Genomic DNA, 19,342 nt, shown 5'->3' on the forward strand with positions numbered 1-19,342 from the left:
GTTCAGATATGGTGTTGCTGGAGTCTGTTTTTTTTTTATAGACATCTGCCTATTGACGGAGATAAATGTAGAAGAATATTATTTTTTTTTCTTTTTTGGGCGAATCTTGCCTGACCACAACCACCCATCCTGTTGTTGCATTAGCATGTCTTTTACCATATATTGACAGGTCATAGTCACTGACAATAGGTCAGGAGTGTTCTACCCTTGCTGTTTGCTGAGAAACTGTGTAAAGTGTCCAGGGGAACTTACAGGATATGGACATGTGTACCTTCTCATGCCATACTTTCAGGTTTTCTACACACAGACTGCTTCAAAACCACATGGCTAAGGGGCAGACTGCCGGCTGTTGGTAAGTATTACTCCTGTATTGAAACATCCTGGACTCTGACCCCGAAAAAGACAAGGCAGCTTTGTCTACTCGTCCCTCTTCTTAATGGTGTGATGACATGTCATTTTTCCCATGTAAGAGAATGATTGCTTTCCAGCAGTGTGCAGTCCTTCTGTAAAGAAAGAGAAAGAATACAGTTTGATGCATGCTTGATATCCATCCCTCATGTGCTCCTCACTGAACAATGAATGTCTAGAATTGTTGCACAACCCAAGTTTTGAGTCCACTGGCATAAATATGTTTTGTGTGTGAGCCATTTGAAACTCTGTAGCTGGTTCTAAACTAAGAAAAAAAAAAAAAAAAAAAAAAAAGAGAAATCCACTTTATATAGCCAGTGTTGTACTGTATAGGGATAAAGGCTTGACTATGGCTCAGGTGACCCTGGTTTAATTAGCAGCTTGGGCATCTGAGGCAGTGGCAGGGAAAAATGGACATGCCCATCCTTGGGGGAGGGCATGCACTTGGGTGCACTTCACATTCGGTCCCTTGTGGAGTTCCTGGCCAATCAGGAGGCATTATCTGAAGTGAATAATGCAGGGAGACATTGAGTTGCCTTGGAAGTTGGATGATTTTATCTACATGTACCTATTGCACTTCCAAGTCAACCATATGTCTCAACCTTAGCACAAGAAATTTGGATAAAGCCTCAAATAATGGGGGGGGTCAAAGGCTGAAAAATAGGGACAGACCTTAAATATTGCTCTTATAAACCTCGAAAATTGCTAGAATAACCGGATTTGTGTAGCATGCACTTTCTGAAGGATATGAACTCTGAAACTAGCTGGTTAACGCATTTGATACAGTGTTAACATATTTACTGAATTAAGCATAAACCCCCTGTATAACATGCTGGGTAGCCATCTGGCTGACAGGACCCAAGAAGTTAGGATTGGTGTCCTAAGACCACTTCCACAAAGAGGCCAATCACCAGCGGAGTCCCTCTGGGTTCTGTGCTCAGCCTGCTTCTGTTTGGCGTCTATTTCTCAGAAGTCAAGGCCAACGTCAAAGACCTCAGGCTGACTAAGTTTGAAGATAAGTTTAAACTGGGAGCAGTCTCAGAATTTCCCCAAGAAACAAACCGTTTACAAGAGGGTCTAACACTTACAAATGACCGATGGCAAAGCTATGGCTTAAAACCCAGTGCCAAAAATGCATTATAGTAACTTTTAGGAAGTTTGCCACTCTGGGGAAACTTGTCATCAATAAAACACCCCTGAGAGTTGACCCACTAGTCAGGAATCTGAGAATACATGTAGATAGGTAACCTGACCTTTGACCAACATGTGCCCAAGATAGTAAGGAAGTCCTGTGTGCCTCAAGATGTCCTTCATGGATGCATCTGCAGTCATAACAACAGGGTTGTCCTGTCGTCAGGCAGCCCTTCAGTCGGCCGGATTCCAAAGTCCGGGTCCGGCTTCGGCTGATGTCGCACTTCACCCGACGTCATCTCTGTTGGTCTTCGGGTATAAAGGCATCAGCCGACGCCATTTTCCTCAGTCTTTCTTGCCGCGTGGCGCCCGAAGCAGAAGCTGTTCGCAAGTGCCGGTCGGTCGGATCCAGAGATTACTTCTACCGAATACTACTTCGAAGACTTCTAAAGCTAAGTACCCGTTGGGGACTCTTTCTTGCCTCAGCCGATGTCAGAAAAAGTTAATAATTGTTTAACCTGTGGGAAACAAATACCTCATAAGGATTTCCACTCTTACTGTCTGCCTTGTTTAGGCCCAGCCCACGACGTAGCAGCCTGTTCGCCTGTGCTTCTTTCAACCGACAACGCTTAGGCGTCGGTCGGAGTTTGCTGAACAGTTTTTCGGTTCTGATTTTGCGTATATTATGCCGCCGGACCCTCCGACTACCCAAACTGCTAAAAACGCAAAGATAAAGACCGACACTCGGTCCGCGGTTTCGGCCGAAACCATGGTTAAGCAAACCGCGAGTGTCTCGCTTTCGCACGGAACCGAGAAAGCTGATCAAAATACAGCAGAATCTATCACTACCACTGAGGCCCCTGCTACTTCTCTTGAATCGGCCTCAGAAATTTTATCCACTACGGTGGTTGCCACTGACTTATCAGACACCATTCCCTTGGATGTGTCTACCCCAGCACGTGGTGCTGCTAGGCCTCCAGCAGCCATGTCCATTAAGGCCTTTGCCAGGGCCAAAGCAGCCAAAACTGCTAGAACAGTGCCTGCTAAACCCCTACAACACGGCCCTCTTCTAGTTCACAAATGCTTACCCTGGCAGATGATTTAATTTCATTAATTAGGGGATCTCAATCTCACCCAGACAGGGCCTCTCAGCCCCAGAGAAGAGACCTAGGGCAGAGCCCCGAGCCTGTGTCCTCTGATGATTCTGCTGATGAATCAGACATAACAGACCAGCCAGAGGCTCCTTTCTCCAATTTTGAAGACTCAGATGCTGAAGAATCCATTCCAGCTGCCTCCCCACCAGAAGAATTTTCCTTTGGGGAAACCTTACATGCCATGCGAGAGCAGTTCCAATGGCAGCAGCAGGATTTCTCAGACTCCAGAAAAAGACTTAGAACCTTTCTGCACCTTCCACAACACAGGCCCTTAGCTATACCTCCTGTGCTCTCTGTAGTGGATGATGCTTTCAGTGATGCCTGCTCTGCACCAGATTCTTTACCTCCAGCCCCTGCCAAACCAGACAGATTTTACAGGGTACCAGACACTCATCACCACCTTTACAAGGCCCCACTTGCAGACCCAGAAACTATATCCCAGGGTCCCAAGGCAGTAGCATGACCACAGCTAAAAACCCTATTCCTTCTGAAAGGGAAGCCAGGTCTTTAGACAGATGGGGCAAAAAGGTTTACACTTCAGCTACTCTCTCAGCTAGAGCTTTAAACTGTCAGTTTCACATGATACAATACCAAGAGTTTATGCTTGATCAGTTAACAAAAAAGCTATCCTCTGATGAATCGATTGATAAGAAATATGTATTAGAAATGGTAAATAACATACAACAGGTTAGTAACCATTCCTTAAAATGTGGCTATGATGCACTGGAGGCTTCATTTAGATCAGCCATGACTGGCACAGTGATAAGAAGGCATGCATGGCTAAAGGAACAAGCTTTACCGGATCATGTTAAAGCTAAGTTATTAGATGTTCCTATGGATAAGACCAGCTTGTTTGGTACACCTGCCCAGCAGGTAATGAAGAAAATGGAAGAAAAGGCAAAATCTGTTCAAACGGTTAAAGATTTCTTGCAGGTCCAACCCCCAAGGTTTAGCAGGAACTGGCCTGCCAAAAATTGGTCCTTTCCTGACTCCACAAGATCCCAAAGGGGCAGGAATAGACGTTCCAGAGGCAGAAACCAATCCAGAGGAGGTGCCTACAGAGGACGACAGTGGCAAGGTAACAACAGAGGCACAGACACAACCACTGCCACTACAACAACACAGCCACAGTGACTTAACTCTAAATCCGCCTACCAGGGAACAAATAGCAGCTCCATTAACCTTATTTTCAAAGAACTGGCACTATATCACAAAAGACAAGTGGATTTTACAAACCATAGATCAAGGTTACCGGTTCCACTTCCACACTTTACCAGTCAAAAGAGGAATGCCAAATCTACCTCCAAATCAAAAAACAGAGGCTCTACAACAGATAATGCAGTTAGCAAACATGAGAGCTGTGGAAGGAGTGCCAAAAACAGAACAAGGAAAGGGATTCTACTCAAGACTATTCCTAGTTCCAAGAAAGGAAAAAAGTTGGAGACCTATTCTCAACCTATCCACCTTAAATACATACATCATTGTCCCAAAATTCAAAATGCTGACCCTACAGCAACTTCTTCCCATGCTGGGCAAGGAGTGTTGGCTGGTAACTCTAGATCTCAAGGAGGCATACCTGCACGTCCCCATTCGACCAATCTGCAGAAGATACCTCAGATTTCTTGCAGGATCAGAGCATTATCAATTCTCAGCATTGCCCTTTGGCTTATCTACTGCGCCCAGAGTATTCACAAAATGCCTGGCATCAGTAATCGCCCACTGCAGACTTCAGGGAATTCAAATTTACCCATACCTGGACGACTGCCTGCTACAAGGGGACAACAAAAGCAAGCTGACAACAGATTTACAAAGGGTCATTTACTTGCTACAAGCACTGGGATACACAGTCAATTTACAAAAATCAAGGCTGATACCATCCCAGACAAGGACATTCTTGGCGGAATTGGACACAGTAAAACAAATGGCTTTCCTAACTGCAGAAAACAAAGAGAACTCCCTCTTTACTTCTTGGCACTAACAAAACAGAACAAGTTAACAGCAAGAAAAGTACTGCAGGCCTTGGGCTTCATGGCATCATGCATAATCTTGGTCCCACTTGCCAGACTACATATGAGAAAACTACAGTGGTACCTAAAGAATTTATGGTCCCAACACAGGCACAGCCTAGAAACAGAAATTCCACTAATTCCATGCTTAAAACAGGAGTTCCTATGGTGGGCTCAAGCATGCCAGTCAAACCCAGGGCTACCCTTTCGCAGATGTCAAGCAAGCCAGACCATCACAACAGACGCTTCAGACCTAGGATGGGGGCCCACATGCTGGACAAATGCGTGCAAGGATTGTGGACGAGGATCAACTTCACCTGCACATCAACCTAAAAGAAATGCTGGCAGTAAAACTGGCAATCCAAAACTTCAGACCATTTCTCAAAGAGGGCCAGTTGATGATAAGGACAGACAACACCACAGTCATGTGGTACATCAACAAACAGGGAGGCACCCATTCATACCCCTATGCAGAATGACCTTGGAGCTGTGGAACCTGGCACTCAGCTACAACATCCAGTTACAGGCAATATTTGTACCGGGAAAAGAAAATACTCTAGCAGACATTCTAAGCAGAACCACATCGGATGCCCACGAATGGATGCTACATCCGACATCTTCAAGACCATCTCAAAGAAATGGGGAATGCCTCAGATAGATCTATTTGCTTCCCCTCTCAATCACCAGCTCAAAAAGTTCTGCACAAGGGCATTCCACCCACTAGCATGGAAAGTGGATTCGCTCTCCTTCAGCTGGAAAGGCCTAACAGCATATGCATTCCCACCTCTTCCCTTGATACACAAGGTATTACTAAAAATCAAGGAAGAACGTCCAAGGATAATCCTAATAGCTCCAAACTGGCCAAGACAACACTGGTACCCACTGCTGAGGAGCATGTCTCAGAACAATATGTGGCCAATACCCCTGATGCCTTTAATGTTAACTCAGAACAACTACAGCATCATGCATCCAAACCTAAAAACGTTGCAACTGACTGCATGGAACATCACATAGCAGCAGCTGATCCAGAACTTTCCCAAAGAGTTAAAGACATTATTCTTGAAGCCCGCAGACCTTCAACAAGAAGGAACTATGCAGGAAAATGGAAAAGGTTTGTCATTTGGAGTACTGAAAGAGGAAAAGATGTGTCAAACATAGATATGCCTAACATTCTGGAGTATCTGGCAGAACTTCTACATTCAGGCCTGTCCTACTCCTCCATCAAGATACATGCATCAGCTATATCAGCAGAATACAGCTTTGATCCACCTGTTTTTCACACCCATTACTCAGACAGTTCCTCAGAGGAATCAAGAATGTAAAACCTCCAAGGAAACCACCATTACCAGCTTGGGACTTGAACTTTGTGCTAGAAAAATTGACACTATCACCCTTTGAGCCAGCAGCAACAGCAGACCTACAGCATCTATCGTGGAAAACCGCCTTCCTACTGGCAATAACCTCAGCCAGGAGGGTTTCTGAACTCCAGGCCCTAATGGCAGTACAACCCTTCCTAATCTTCCATCAAGATAGAGTGTCCATGAGGACTAATCCTACATTTATGCCTAAGGTGGTATCCAGAGTGTCTTTAAACCAGGCAATCCACCTACCTACCTTCTTTCCCAACCCACAAAACAGAGGGGAAAGAATACTGCATACCTTGGATGTACATAGACAGCTACGCTACTACCTGGACAGAACAAAAAGTAGCTGAAAAACTGATCAGCTTTTTGTAGCCTATGCAACAGGAAGGGAAGGAAAAGCTATTTCCAAACAGACAATCTCCAAATGGATAGGAAATTGCATACGATTCTGTTACTCCTTCCATGGAAAACCAATTCCACAGAACATAAGACCTCATTCTACAAGGGCAACAGCCACTACCACAGCCTTTTACGAGGAGTGGCAACCAAAGACATTATTGAGGCGGCTACTTGGACCTCCGTGCATACATTTGCCAAGCATTATAATTTGCCTCTATATTCCAGATCCCGAGCAGGGTTTGCCACTGCTGTACTGCAAGGGATACTAAACACACCATAATCTAGTTTCTTCCTCCTCCCCTAGTTGGCTATGGTATTCTACCCAGTTGTTATGACTGCAGATGCATCCATGAAGGACACAGTACAGTTTTGTACCTACCATAAATGTAAATGTCCGAACTGGATAGCATCTGCAGTCAGGATTACCCTCCCTCCTTCCCCTCTGTGGTACTCCTAGGGTGTTTACCCTCCTAATAGCTAGCTGGTGGGGGGGAGTCTTTTATGGTGTATTTGTTGTATATATGTACATACATGCTTATTTTTTGTGTTTACCACTATCTTTTGGAAACATTGGCATTTATCCAAAATTTTAGCCTTCAAGAGGGCTACTGGCATCTGGGGCAAGAAACACTGAGGAAAATGGCGTCGGCTGATGCCTTTATACCCGAAGACCAACAGAGATGACGTCGGGTGAAGTGCGACATCAGCCGAAGCCGGACCCGGACTTTGGAATCCGGCCGACTGAAGGGCTGCCTGACGACAGGACAACCCTGTTGTTATGACTGCAGATGCTATCCAGTTCGGACATCTACATTTATGGTAGGTACAAAACTGTACTTTTTGCTTAATTTCTCCACATCTTTTGGGTTTCTAATACCATGATTGGAATGGACCCCATTCCTAAGTCAAAATATGATTGAAGTTCATGAAATTAGTATTGTTTCAATCTTTGATGTTAGCCAGAAGTGCTCTTTGCAGCACCCATAATGTCCTCTTGCAATTCATATGGAGTTGTGTGTATTGGTAACATATCTAATATAATTGTAAATTATTTTTTATAACACCCGTTGCTCCTACTACTACTGCTAGAACTGTGTGGACATCTTTCTTCCACATTGCCTTTGTTTCTGCCTGCAAGTCCTGTTTTTTTTTTTTTTTTTTTTTTTTTTTATGACTTTGTGTCTCTCTCTACGTAAGACACTTTAGTCACTAGGTGTAGCAATTTCAGTGATCAATGCTACTTTTTGTTGTCTTTTCATGGACTACCATATCTGGTTTTCTCGCATCTATTTTTTGAACTGTTGGTAATGGGTGATCCCATGTTATATAAATCCTGTGTGCCTCAACTTTATAAGTAAAGGCATAGCATCTAAGTCCAGGAATGTCATTGTATCACTGTACTTGGCCCTGATCAGACCAGACCGATCATTGAGTATAATGCCACCTTCAGTATGTATGTGATCGGAGTCATGCAGCAACTGAAATGTCTGCAAAAGTTTCTTTAAAAAGAATACAGGGCATAAACCCAGTGTCCTATGTGGATCACCTCAAAGCCCTATCTCTATACTCTGTCTCCTAAAGACTGTTGAGAGGTGATCTGCGCTTGGCTAGCAAGTCATCATTGGATCCTGCTCTGATAAAACCTTTTGCACATTCACAAAACAAACAGCATCAGAACTTCTAGAGCTAAAGACCTACATTTTGTTTGACTAAAATAGGACTTATTTGAGAGAGAGAGAGAGATTTGAGAATTACCATTCTCTGGGATAGGCTACCCATCCATAATCAAAGAAACTCCTTCCATAACCCTTTTTAAGCATAACTTGGTCCATTGGAGGATAAATTGAAAATTCACCCCTGATCTGGCACCTGTGTCTCTGATGGACAGAGGCAAGTCAGTAAATCTTGTTATAAGCAACAATCACCCCTATATTAATACTGAAAATCTGTAACTTGTGGGACACGTTTAGATTGCATGGTCAGGCTTATAAAGGTTTGAGTGATCATTTGTCTAGTCTACATCTATGAAATTCAAATGAATATCATTTAGTGACTTCAGTCCATCATGATTTGCCAGAAAAGCACACATTTTCTGTGGAAGAGATCACAAATCTGAGTTGAAAATTGTGACAGTTGAAAATCTGAACATTTGAGAGGTATGACATCAACAAGGGCATTCATTGAGAGGAAAGAAGTTAGGGCATCAAAAATACTTTCTGGCACAAGTATGATGCTACCCCAGAGTCATCAGTCTCATTACTGCCCGTAGACGTGGGTTAGGTAGACCCTGGGAGGGTCCAGTAGACCTGATGAATGAGGAGAGGAGTCTGTGGCAATTTGTCAGCTGTGAAGAGACAAAAGGACAAAAAAAATAAAAAAGTAATCCGATTTTGTATTCACTGCATTCCAGGTTATTTCTTACTATGTGATTACATGAAGTTCAATCCTTTTCTTGCATAGTGGTATCTGTAAAGTGCTTTTCCTCAGTAATTGGTTATTTCTTTCATTCTCTGTAAATGTATGACTGTGCTGAGGATTTCTGTTGATTAATATTACAAGACTAAAGGGCCCACATTTGTACTACAGGATGTTGTCTTTATGGTAAACTTTCATCTTTAGTAGCAAAATTCTTGGGGTTTAGGCGGTGCTCTCTATAGGTGATCATGTCCGTTTGTCAAATGGATTGTAGAAGGCAGTATATAGAAGTCTGGCATTTTACGGTATCTTGTTTGTTTTAACTGTAATCTTTCTGCTCTTCAGGTATTTCGCCCCTATGCACGGCACTGGATTGGCCCTCTGTTACAGCTGATTGTCTCTAGTAACAATGGTGGAGAAGGGATCCATTTCATGGTGGTGGAAGTAGTAGTTACTGTGCTGTCCTGGACAAGCATTGCCATTCCCAAGGTGAGAGGAATCAACATTTATTTGCTTTGTACTCTGTAAAGTGACTTAAATTAGTTACTGTCTGAGTATGTGAAAGATTTCTTTGCACTTAGGGTAAGTGGAGGATACCACAGTGTGTACATACTTTGATGATGGATGTCTAGTGATATTTCTGCTGGGTGTTACCATTTGCGTGTGTGCTGCTTCCTCCTATGATGGTACGTCACGGATGTGTTTTTCTTTTCAGACACAAATTTTAAGTAACATTTTATCATTTTTGCACTTTTTCAGTAGGTATCTGCTTTCCAGCCCACTCCTAGTCTCAGTATTTCTGGTGCAGCAGCTGTCCCAAACCCTATATACCACTGCTAGTGACATGAACTCAGTGGTGATAGCTGGCATATTGTTATCTTAACCCTTAAAATGAGGCAATAAATCTAGTAGTCCCAGGCAGCTTTCTTATAGTGTTACAGATGCAAAATTCTTTTGTGCACATTGTTCTATGTGAGTAAATGCATACAGTGTTTATATACTTTGGCTCACTGCAGGTTTCCCCTCAAAGATGGTTCTGAGGAAGTAGCCCTCTTGCCCTACCTTTGAAATGGGAGTGTGGGCCCACTGTTGACTGATCTTGTTCCATTGGCCATTTGTTTGTGAATGGAATTTCCTAATCAATTCCAGGGTGCTAACAACATAGCCAGGAGCAAATTCTTACATCAGAAAGTCAGCTGTTTTAAAGTCTATCATTAGCACCCTTTAAACTATGATACCCAATCCTTTTGCTGTTTTTCAGTAAATATTCCTTTTGTTAGACATTAGCATTTCTACTTTTGCTGTTATTTCATAGCACAGAGCCACATATATCAGTGGTGTCATGAATAAATTGCATAATATACGTACTCAGACATGCTAACAGGTTATTAACAATTCAGTATAAGCAAGGGTAGCATTCCTGGTTACTACCAATAGAACTGTTTGCTTATTTTTTTAATTAATCTACAAGCTGGTCTAATCAACATAACTTTTTTCAGAAGTTTGACTGCAGTCTGTTGTTTAATGTAGAATTCTGTTATTCCAAGTGATTTCTGTATAACATGACCTGTAGCCATCCCCTCCATTATATGATACTGTAATGTTTGTACACACACATCACAGGGATGCAGTCCATTGAATAAATGGTGTTGGATTTCATGTGCTTTTATTTATTTAGGTATTAATTTATTTCTAGTGCATGTAGCAGTCTGATTATGCTCTGAAATTTGGAAAAAAAGAAACTTGTTAAGGGCTTCCTTAGCATGAGATCAAATCTTAACAGTACTTAGAGGTGTTTATCAAAATGTTATGGATACCCTAAGCACTGTTGCAATCTGGTATCACTCTAGATTCTGACAGTGGACAGTACCAGATGGCAAAGAACCATGGCAGAAGGTAAACAGCTTTTAAAAACTGTTAGAATTGCACTCTGGCACACTTAATAAAACAGGAAAATGTAGCAGAACAGTGTGTCCAACACATTTTAAAAGCTGTTTTACCTTCTTCATGAGGAGTACGTTGTTTCTGCCTGCTATACTTTTCAGCTGTCCCTGATTTTGCCTCATATCTTTGCCTTGTTGTAAAAGATTTGATTTTGTTAGCAATGCCAGACATTAGAGTTTCATACTTGCTGTTCAGAAAGTGTGTTGATTCAAAAGCTATTCCATTAATTTTAAGTGAATTAGAGCACTATTTAAAAACTGTTCCTGACCTTAATCCTTTGTTCCCATTTTTTTAAATTTGTCTAGAATTTTTACACAGAGAAGGTAAGAGGTACCTTGCTGTCTGACAGCGTTAAGTGCTTTATTGGCTTTCAGACCTGGCCAAATACTTTACATTCCTACACTTTGTCTTTTTTTCTGTAACTGGTAATGTAATGAGTCGATAAAGCTCCATGCAAAACAAAAAATTATGAACAGGTCTTTGATCATAACTTTGTTTTTATGTATTGTCGACGTGGATGCCCAGATTCACTTCTCGAGCTTCACTATTGAGATTAATTTTTTGGCATTCATGTCACAAATGCACACAATAATCTGGTTATGATTAGAGACCCAAACGTAATCCTTTTACTTATGACACTGTACTTCTGCAGTAATGAATTCTTGGATTCCCTGCAGAGATGTACCAGCCTTCATAATGTAAAGCTTATTTTGATTAGTTAAAAAATGCGCAGAATCATGAAATCAATTGTTATTTATACCTTAAATGTTTCACATGCTTTGTAACCTTCCATATAGCAGAGGATGTCTGCATGGCTGCAAACTGCACAGATGAATCAAACATCTGAACTCTCCTGGCTAAAAATACATTTTTTAATATTAAACATTTTAATATTTGCAGGAAATTTTAGGAGCTATGACCTTTGAATTAGTTTTTTTTAGTTTTGTAAAAAAATGATCAGCCAGACAATTCTGCTGATTTTTCATCCTTTACAAGTCTATATATGCTCGGGGGGGGGGGGGGGGGGTTGAACTTGTAGTACACATGTGATGTGCCCTTAGGCTGCACCTCTTGGCTTACACTTGTAGTACACATGTGATGTGCCCTTAGGCTGCACCTCTTGGCTTACACTCCTTCATAGCTTGGCCATCTTTAGTTTCATTGATTCTTCTATACAAATTAATTCCATGAAGATAGTGAGATGCTACAAGATTATAGAACTTGGGGTGATTAGGCCCAGAGTATGGTGAGCTAAAGTCTAGACTAGAGGTGTATAGGGAAGGAGGGTTTGGCATAATGGTTAAAAGTCTTAGAATAATCTGCAGACTAATAGATTAATATTTACCTATGAACCTATAATTTCTGTTCTGCAAGGTTTATTTCTTCTTGATTCTTTAATTATTCTACACTCAGTGGTGGCATTGAGTAATAAATCCCTGATCCAGGTGACCCGATAATGATGAATGGCTTGGGAGCTTGATAACAAGGTAGAGGGGAGGGATGAGTGTGCCTAAACTGGAAGGTGAATGTGTGCATTGATTTTAGGCAGGTCTCTTTGGCTGTGGTAATGGCCAGAACATGTTGGTTGGAGTGAACTGACCTGAAGATATTTCAGCATAGGGCCTGGGACAGGGTTACACTTTATGAATATGCCTCATTGCCATCCCAGCCTGTATTGTTGCTGTCATCCTTGGAGGTTAGAGCCACAATTTGATAAGTAATCCTTCATCTGTGGGCAGCAGTTTACAGTTGCTTTCTTACTCCTCCATTGTGACTTAGTGTCAGGATATCTAGATGACTTATCTTGAGGGTTGGAAATTCCAGATGTCTCCAAATTGTATAGGCTTGTGGAGGTCTACAGTGCATCAGAATAAGACCCTGACTGCAAAAAAAAAAAAAAATATATATATATATATATATATAATATTGTAAAGTAATACTTGACCATTCAGTAAAGCACTCCATATTCAGTACTACAGAGAGCAAGTATTAGTAGATAGCAATTTTTTCACATTTAATTCAGTGTTCATCCCATAGGCTGTAACATTTTTAAATAAAAAAAAATGTTTCTGCTTGTAGGAAAAGTAGAGTTGGATTTTAGATGCAAATTAATCTGGAAGATTGTACAAAATAAATAAATATCTAAAACAGTCAAAAGTATGAAATGTAAGACACTGTTGAGCCACTAGGCTGGAAATTGACTTAACAGTCTATAGCTCTCATATGTAATAGTTTGATTCTATCTAGACTTAAGGTTTGATAAGTAAAAAAAAAAAAAAACTGGGGCACATCAACCCATAAATCATTCTCGACTGTTGGCATTTACTAGTTTTCAATGAATGGAATAAATGCTTATTTATTTTATGGATGGGGTGGTGTCTTTAAAAATAGCAGACTGAACAGCCATTATAGTTTACTTGACTTATTTGTGAGGAAACTACAAGTTAGTAAGCATTTCGTAAAGAGTAAAAATGAGACTTAACCTTCCATAACGAGAGTCGCTTGCTTTTGAAGTATTATGTACATTTCGAAATATTCATTTTTTAATGATTACTGACAAACAGCTAACAGTATATCAAGTTTAGATTGATGCAAATTTATATCGACAATTAATTTTCTTGCCTTCCACCATGGCATTTCACACCATGTTCCCTCAGTAGCATGTAGCACTTTCAGTTACAAAAATACGAATGTAAATAGGAAAATATTAAGTGGCAAACGGTGATTATTTCTCTGCTGCAGGACATCCTAGGTTAACAATCTTAGAGTAATTTTGTTAAATAATTTTGCCATTTCTAATACTGTCTATTAGCTGACAAGTCACTTGAAGAAGCCAGGCTCCCAAAAAGGTCTGGATGCCATAAGAAGCTATGGGTGTTAACTACAATTATACAAAAAGGTGCTGTAGGCTTGAATAAGCTATAGTGCAAAAGTCAGGAATTCAGATTTCCGCAAGAGTGGGAATTCAGTCACCTAACTTCCAGCTTACACTGTCCACTGTATACTGAGCAAATGGTAGAACTATCCCGGCATGATCCACTGCATACTGAGCAAATGATAGAACTATCCTGGCACTATCCACTGCATACTGAGCAAATGGTAGAACTATCCACTGCATACTTGGCAAATGGTAGAACTATCCCGGCACTATCCACTGCATATGTAGTAAATGGCAGAACTATCCCGGCACTGATTTTGAGAAGCAGCAGCAACAAAAAAATTTACCCATTTGTAACTTATCACCAGTGTGAGAAGCAGTCATGGTATAGCTGTCACAACTGACTTAATGCACTGTCATTCATAAGGGCCTGTTATGTATTCCTTCCAGCAGCTAGCATGTGCTTGCATTGATGAAGGTCTGCCATGTATTCCTATGCATAGGTGTGTGCCTTCCTGCACATGCCGTGTAAAGGATACTGGGGGAACAACAGCAGAGCCAACCATATGTCCTTGGTCCATCCACATAGTGAATTCAGACTGGTTCACTCTCATCAGGACTGGTGAGCTGGCATCAACTGCTCCCCTCCTCTGTCCCTTGTCAGCTCCTCCAGTGCCAGGGTACTTGTGATCTAGGTAGTATTCAGGGCTCTATCCCTCTGCACTACAGAGCTGATAGGACCGACAAAAAGTTGAATGTAACCTTTAAGTGATCCACTGGACTAACTAACATCTGTTTCTTTTCTTTTTCATTGATGAGTTAAAATACTGTAGAAACAGAGACAAGTGTGAGTAGGATGGGTTGATGCTAGTTCATTCAGGGTAGACACTTTGGATGGGTGTTAATAGTTTTGTGGGAAATGAAACTTCTTTATTGTTTCCAGGAAATTTCAGCAGTTGATCGGCATAGTTCTTTTTTGGACTTCTGGATAGAATGAGCGGGTCTGTATTATAACATCGAAGTTGTAAAACTTCGAATGCTATAATATCGAACCAACTACATCGAAGGATGAAAATAGCAAAGCCCCAGAACATTGAAATCTTACCTAGGGCAAGATTTCGGTGGGCCGTTCCGTGGCTTAGCTATTTCTTCCACTGTGGTGCAATAGTTATGGACCTTAGGGTTAGGGTGCAGGTTAAGGTAAGTGGATAGGTAGGAATGTGTGTATGGTTTAGTGTTGGGTTAGAAGTAGGGTTTTGTTATAAGTGTATGTGTGTGGTTATTTTATTTTGGTGTGGTTGTGCTGTGTGTGTGTTTCTCAGAACAGCAAATTTTTCCATGGGAAAAAATTCGCTATTCTTGAGTGTTCAGTGTTATCATATTAAGAAATTCCAAGTTCGAGCCTATGGTGTTCGATATTTTGGAATTTTGAATATATGATATAGACCTGATTGAGCAATCTGGTCACTCTGCACCTTTAACAGACATTTCCTTTTGAGTAATGCAGTGAAGCAGATTTTTGCCATTTTATTTATGTATTTTTACAGGACTAACTAAGATACTCCTGTACTGTTTTATAAGCACTAATGATTCACACAAAAGATGATCTTGTCTGTAGTACTTTTAAACTAGATAGTTTTTGAGAAGTGTGCCCCATCACCTTTTTTCTATCAGCAAACCATTAAGGTTTCAAAAAACAGAACCACGTGAAAAACATACATTTTTGGAGATTTTTCCAAATGAAAAAAGTGCACTCATTAAGCAAAAACTCTCCTAAAGAATGTTATTGTGCATGTTCTCCTTAAAAATAACAGCTTTTGCAACTGCATAACACAGTAAATAGAATAAAATGGCAATATGGCTAATCTAGATTAATACATTGCTGTGATGGTATGGGGTTTAAATTTTCACCATTACCACCAATTACTATATGATGGTCAGTGACTATGAATTAGGGTTAACTTCATGCTTTAAAATCAATCTCACTATGAGAACTTACACAATAATGGGTGATGGCAGGTACTCTGGATTTGGTACTGCACATGTAGGAATTTACCAAGGTTCAGTCTTACGATCAGTGTTGTCTTCCTTATTTGAAAAAGATCTAGCATGGAGCCTCCCTCATCTAAACTGTACAGTAAAAAAAAAAAAAAAAACACACAGAAGCAGTCCGAGGTACTTCCAACTACAGGAATTTATTCAAAATTATTTCTTTAATCTTACACCACACAAGACTTAATCAGAATACTTCCCAATTAGAAGTAGAGCGTTTTAAAAGTATGAATACAAGTCGCATGCCAACCCCCAATACAGTCACAGAAATGCATAAATTAAACAAAATTCTTTAAATATTCATTAAAATCCTGAACGTTAATAATCTGTATATATTTTAATCTTAATTCACATAATCTGATTCCTTTTCTCTTTAAAACACTTTTAAAAGAAATACTGTTGTGGGTTCCAGACCATTTATCGGGGTCTAAACATAATTGGGAAACAAAACGGCAACAGTCCCCCAAAGGGAACATGGGAATTCTCCTGAAATGGAAAAATAAACCAAACTGGAAACACCGCTGTGGCTACAATTTCTTTATTTCACATCACATTCTGGTACCTCGGCTCCATCAGTCTTCTAAGAAATAACTTCATAAAATCTCAGCAGCCTTTTTATATCCCCTTAATTAATGTGTTAAGTTATAATACATGCAATTAAATTCCAAATGTCAATCAGTACTACCCAAACCTTAAAGGTGCCATCCCAACAAATACATAAAACATACATTTTGATATCACAAAACAAATTAATTTTACATTCTTTACATTTTTCATACATACATATATATATATATATATATATATATATATATATATATATATATATATATATATATATATATATAATGATTCCTATATATATGGTAAACCTAATAAACAATTCATACATTTATTATATTTGATCAATAAATACTCTTAGATATTTTCTCACATATTTTTATATTCATAACCTTATTTTCCTGTACATTCAATATTTCCATGATTTTTTTATTTTATAACCTTCTTTCAAATGACGTGCACAAATAAATTCATTAGATAAACAGACATGGATTCTATACATCCCAATTAATTTCTAAATTTAACCCCCTTGGGTATAAAGTGCCTAAATTCATTATGATTTTTGTTTCTAACTTAACCAATTTTTGTTTAAATTCATCTCCTCCTATATTATTGCTCTCAAAAGGTTGTGCCAATATACTAAAGAAAAAACTATCAGCATTTCCCCTATGAGCTGTGCAAAAATGCTCAGCCACTGGACTCTCCATTCTTCTATTTCTTATCACCTAGATGTTCTAAAATTCTCAGTTTCACCTGTCTTTTTGTTTGCCCCACATACCATTTTCTAGGTGTACATCCACATCCAGTAATGTAGACTACACCACAGGAGTCACTTAAATTCACCGTTATTCTAAAACCTCTTCCCATTTCTTCTCCAACCATCCACATTTTTAATTTTACTGCATATTTTGCATGCTCCACAGGGGAAAACCCCTTTCCTACCTCCCCTTGTATCTTCATTCCTTGATTTCAACAATTCTTTTAAATTTCTGAAGCGGCCATAAGAGAAACTTACATTATCTGGGAATATATTTCCCACTATTTCATCCCTACTAATAACTGGCCACAAATTATCCACACGTTTCTTCAATTTTTCCAAAAGGGGAGAAACTTTTGTCACAAAACATATTGGATCTGCTTCCACTATGCTTTCTTTATTTTTTCCTAAATGTTTGTGAAATCTCTTAGGAAAGCTAGTCCTATCGCTCCTATTTGTGTTTCCCCTTACTTTATTTAAAGCTGCCTGTATGTCATTCTCTCCATACCACCTCTTAAGCAATTTGTTCTTCAAAATATATTCCTCTTCCAACACCTTCTTATCAGAGGTGTTTGTTAGAGTTCTCTTGAACTCTCCATAAGGTAACAATCTTATCAGATGTGAGGGGTGTGCACTACTTGCCTCCAAAAAATTATCTGCTGCAGTTACCTTGTGAAAAGGTCTATACTGCAAATTTCCTTCCTCATCCACATAAAACTCAGCATCCAAGAATTGCATACTTTTCCTGTTCACTCATGAACTGAAACCCAAATGCATTTTGGTTTAGTGTGTCCATAAGCCCCTCAAACTCACATGGTTCCCTTTTGCATACAAAAATCAGATGGTGTATAAAGCGCTTAAACAAAACTATTCTGTTCTTCATAAATTGTGTATGATAAATATACAAATTTTCAAAATATGACATGAAAAGTATCACATATGAGGGGGCAAATGCTGCCCCCATCACTGTCCCTTCCAACTGCAAATATACTTCTCCTTCAAATACAAAATAGTTGTGCATTAAAGCATATTCCAAGAGTTGACATATAAAAGGTTCTAGGTCCCCCTCATATCATTTTTGTAACCGCTTCCAAACCTTTTTCGATTCTGATGTTGGTATACAAAGATTTGATGTCTACACATGCAATATAATATTCAGATTTCCACTGTATATGGTTCATACACCCTAATATATATGACGTGTTCTTAATATACAAAATGTTCTTTTGGGAGGTACATTTTTAACTGAGAATCAAAAAAGATGCCTAGGTTCTGCAAATAAGCCCTTACCCCCAAGACTATCGGTCTACCTGGGGGTTTCGTTAGGGACTTATGAAGTTTAGGAATTGCAGAAAACCTGGCATCCTTTGGATTCTTCAAATACAATTTTTTAACATCCCTGCAATCAAAAAATCCATGTCTTTCACCTCTCTCAAGTAGTTTTTTTTTTTAATAACCCAATTCCCTCCCTTGTCTGCTTGCGTGAAAACATACTAGTGAGCAACACTACGTAACTGAGTGTTAACAATTGTTCCTTACTCAAATTAAAAATTATAACTGACCATACATTTCTTCAATTTGCTTACACAATGCATTCTTAAATGTAGAAACAGCATTAGAATTTTTCAATGGCACAAATTAACTATAAACAGGCACCTTGGGTACTTCTAATCTCTCATATCCAGTAGAAAAACAGATATTTTGGGAAACACACACACTAACATCATCATCTATGTCAATAAATAGATTATCATGGATAAAAAGATTAAGCAATGAATCATCCATGTCATCTTCTGGCACATACAGTTTTTTAGCTTTTACAGGTATTTGTTTTTTAGAATTAAAAAATACCCTCAAGTTTAACTTCCTATAAAAACGCTTGGCTTCACCCAAAAGATCCACCAATGAAGGAATATAAATGGGAACAAACTTTGTGACTTTTAATAGAACACTTCTTGCTGTCTCTATTAATGTGACATCAGATAAATTTACAACATTTAGTGCACCCTCTCTTCTAAAATTTTCATTATCACCAAGCACATCATTTTCCTCAATTATTGACTGTATTACATTTTTGGTAATATATAAGGTACCTTCATTACGTAACGGAAACATATTTGCATTCTTATCTATATCATTCAAGTCCGTTATGAGTTTTATTCTTTTTGTCAAATGGAAAGAATTGTCCAAAGAGTATTTATTGATCAAATATAATAAAAGTATGAATTAATATTTATTAGGTTTACCATAGATAGGAATCATTTTTTTTACAT

The 19,342-nt window shown here is 39.5% G+C and overlaps 1 protein-coding gene across 1 annotated transcript in view; it reads left to right on the forward strand.

Annotated features, from left to right (window-relative positions):
* Positions 1-19,342, forward strand: part of PRKDC (protein kinase, DNA-activated, catalytic subunit) — a 4,917,417-nt gene that overhangs the window by 3,222,988 nt on the left and 1,675,087 nt on the right. Inside the window, exon 44 of the mRNA XM_044065724.1 lies at positions 9,223-9,366. Within this exon, the coding sequence (XP_043921659.1) occupies positions 9,223-9,366 (144 nt within the window). The remainder of the gene's footprint in view (positions 1-9,222; positions 9,367-19,342) is intronic.

Source organism: Protopterus annectens, chromosome 3.part0 (assembly GCF_019279795.1).
Source record: "Protopterus annectens isolate FY-2018-M chromosome 3.part0, PAN1.0, whole genome shotgun sequence".
Classification (NCBI taxonomy): Eukaryota; Metazoa; Chordata; order Ceratodontiformes; family Protopteridae; genus Protopterus; species Protopterus annectens.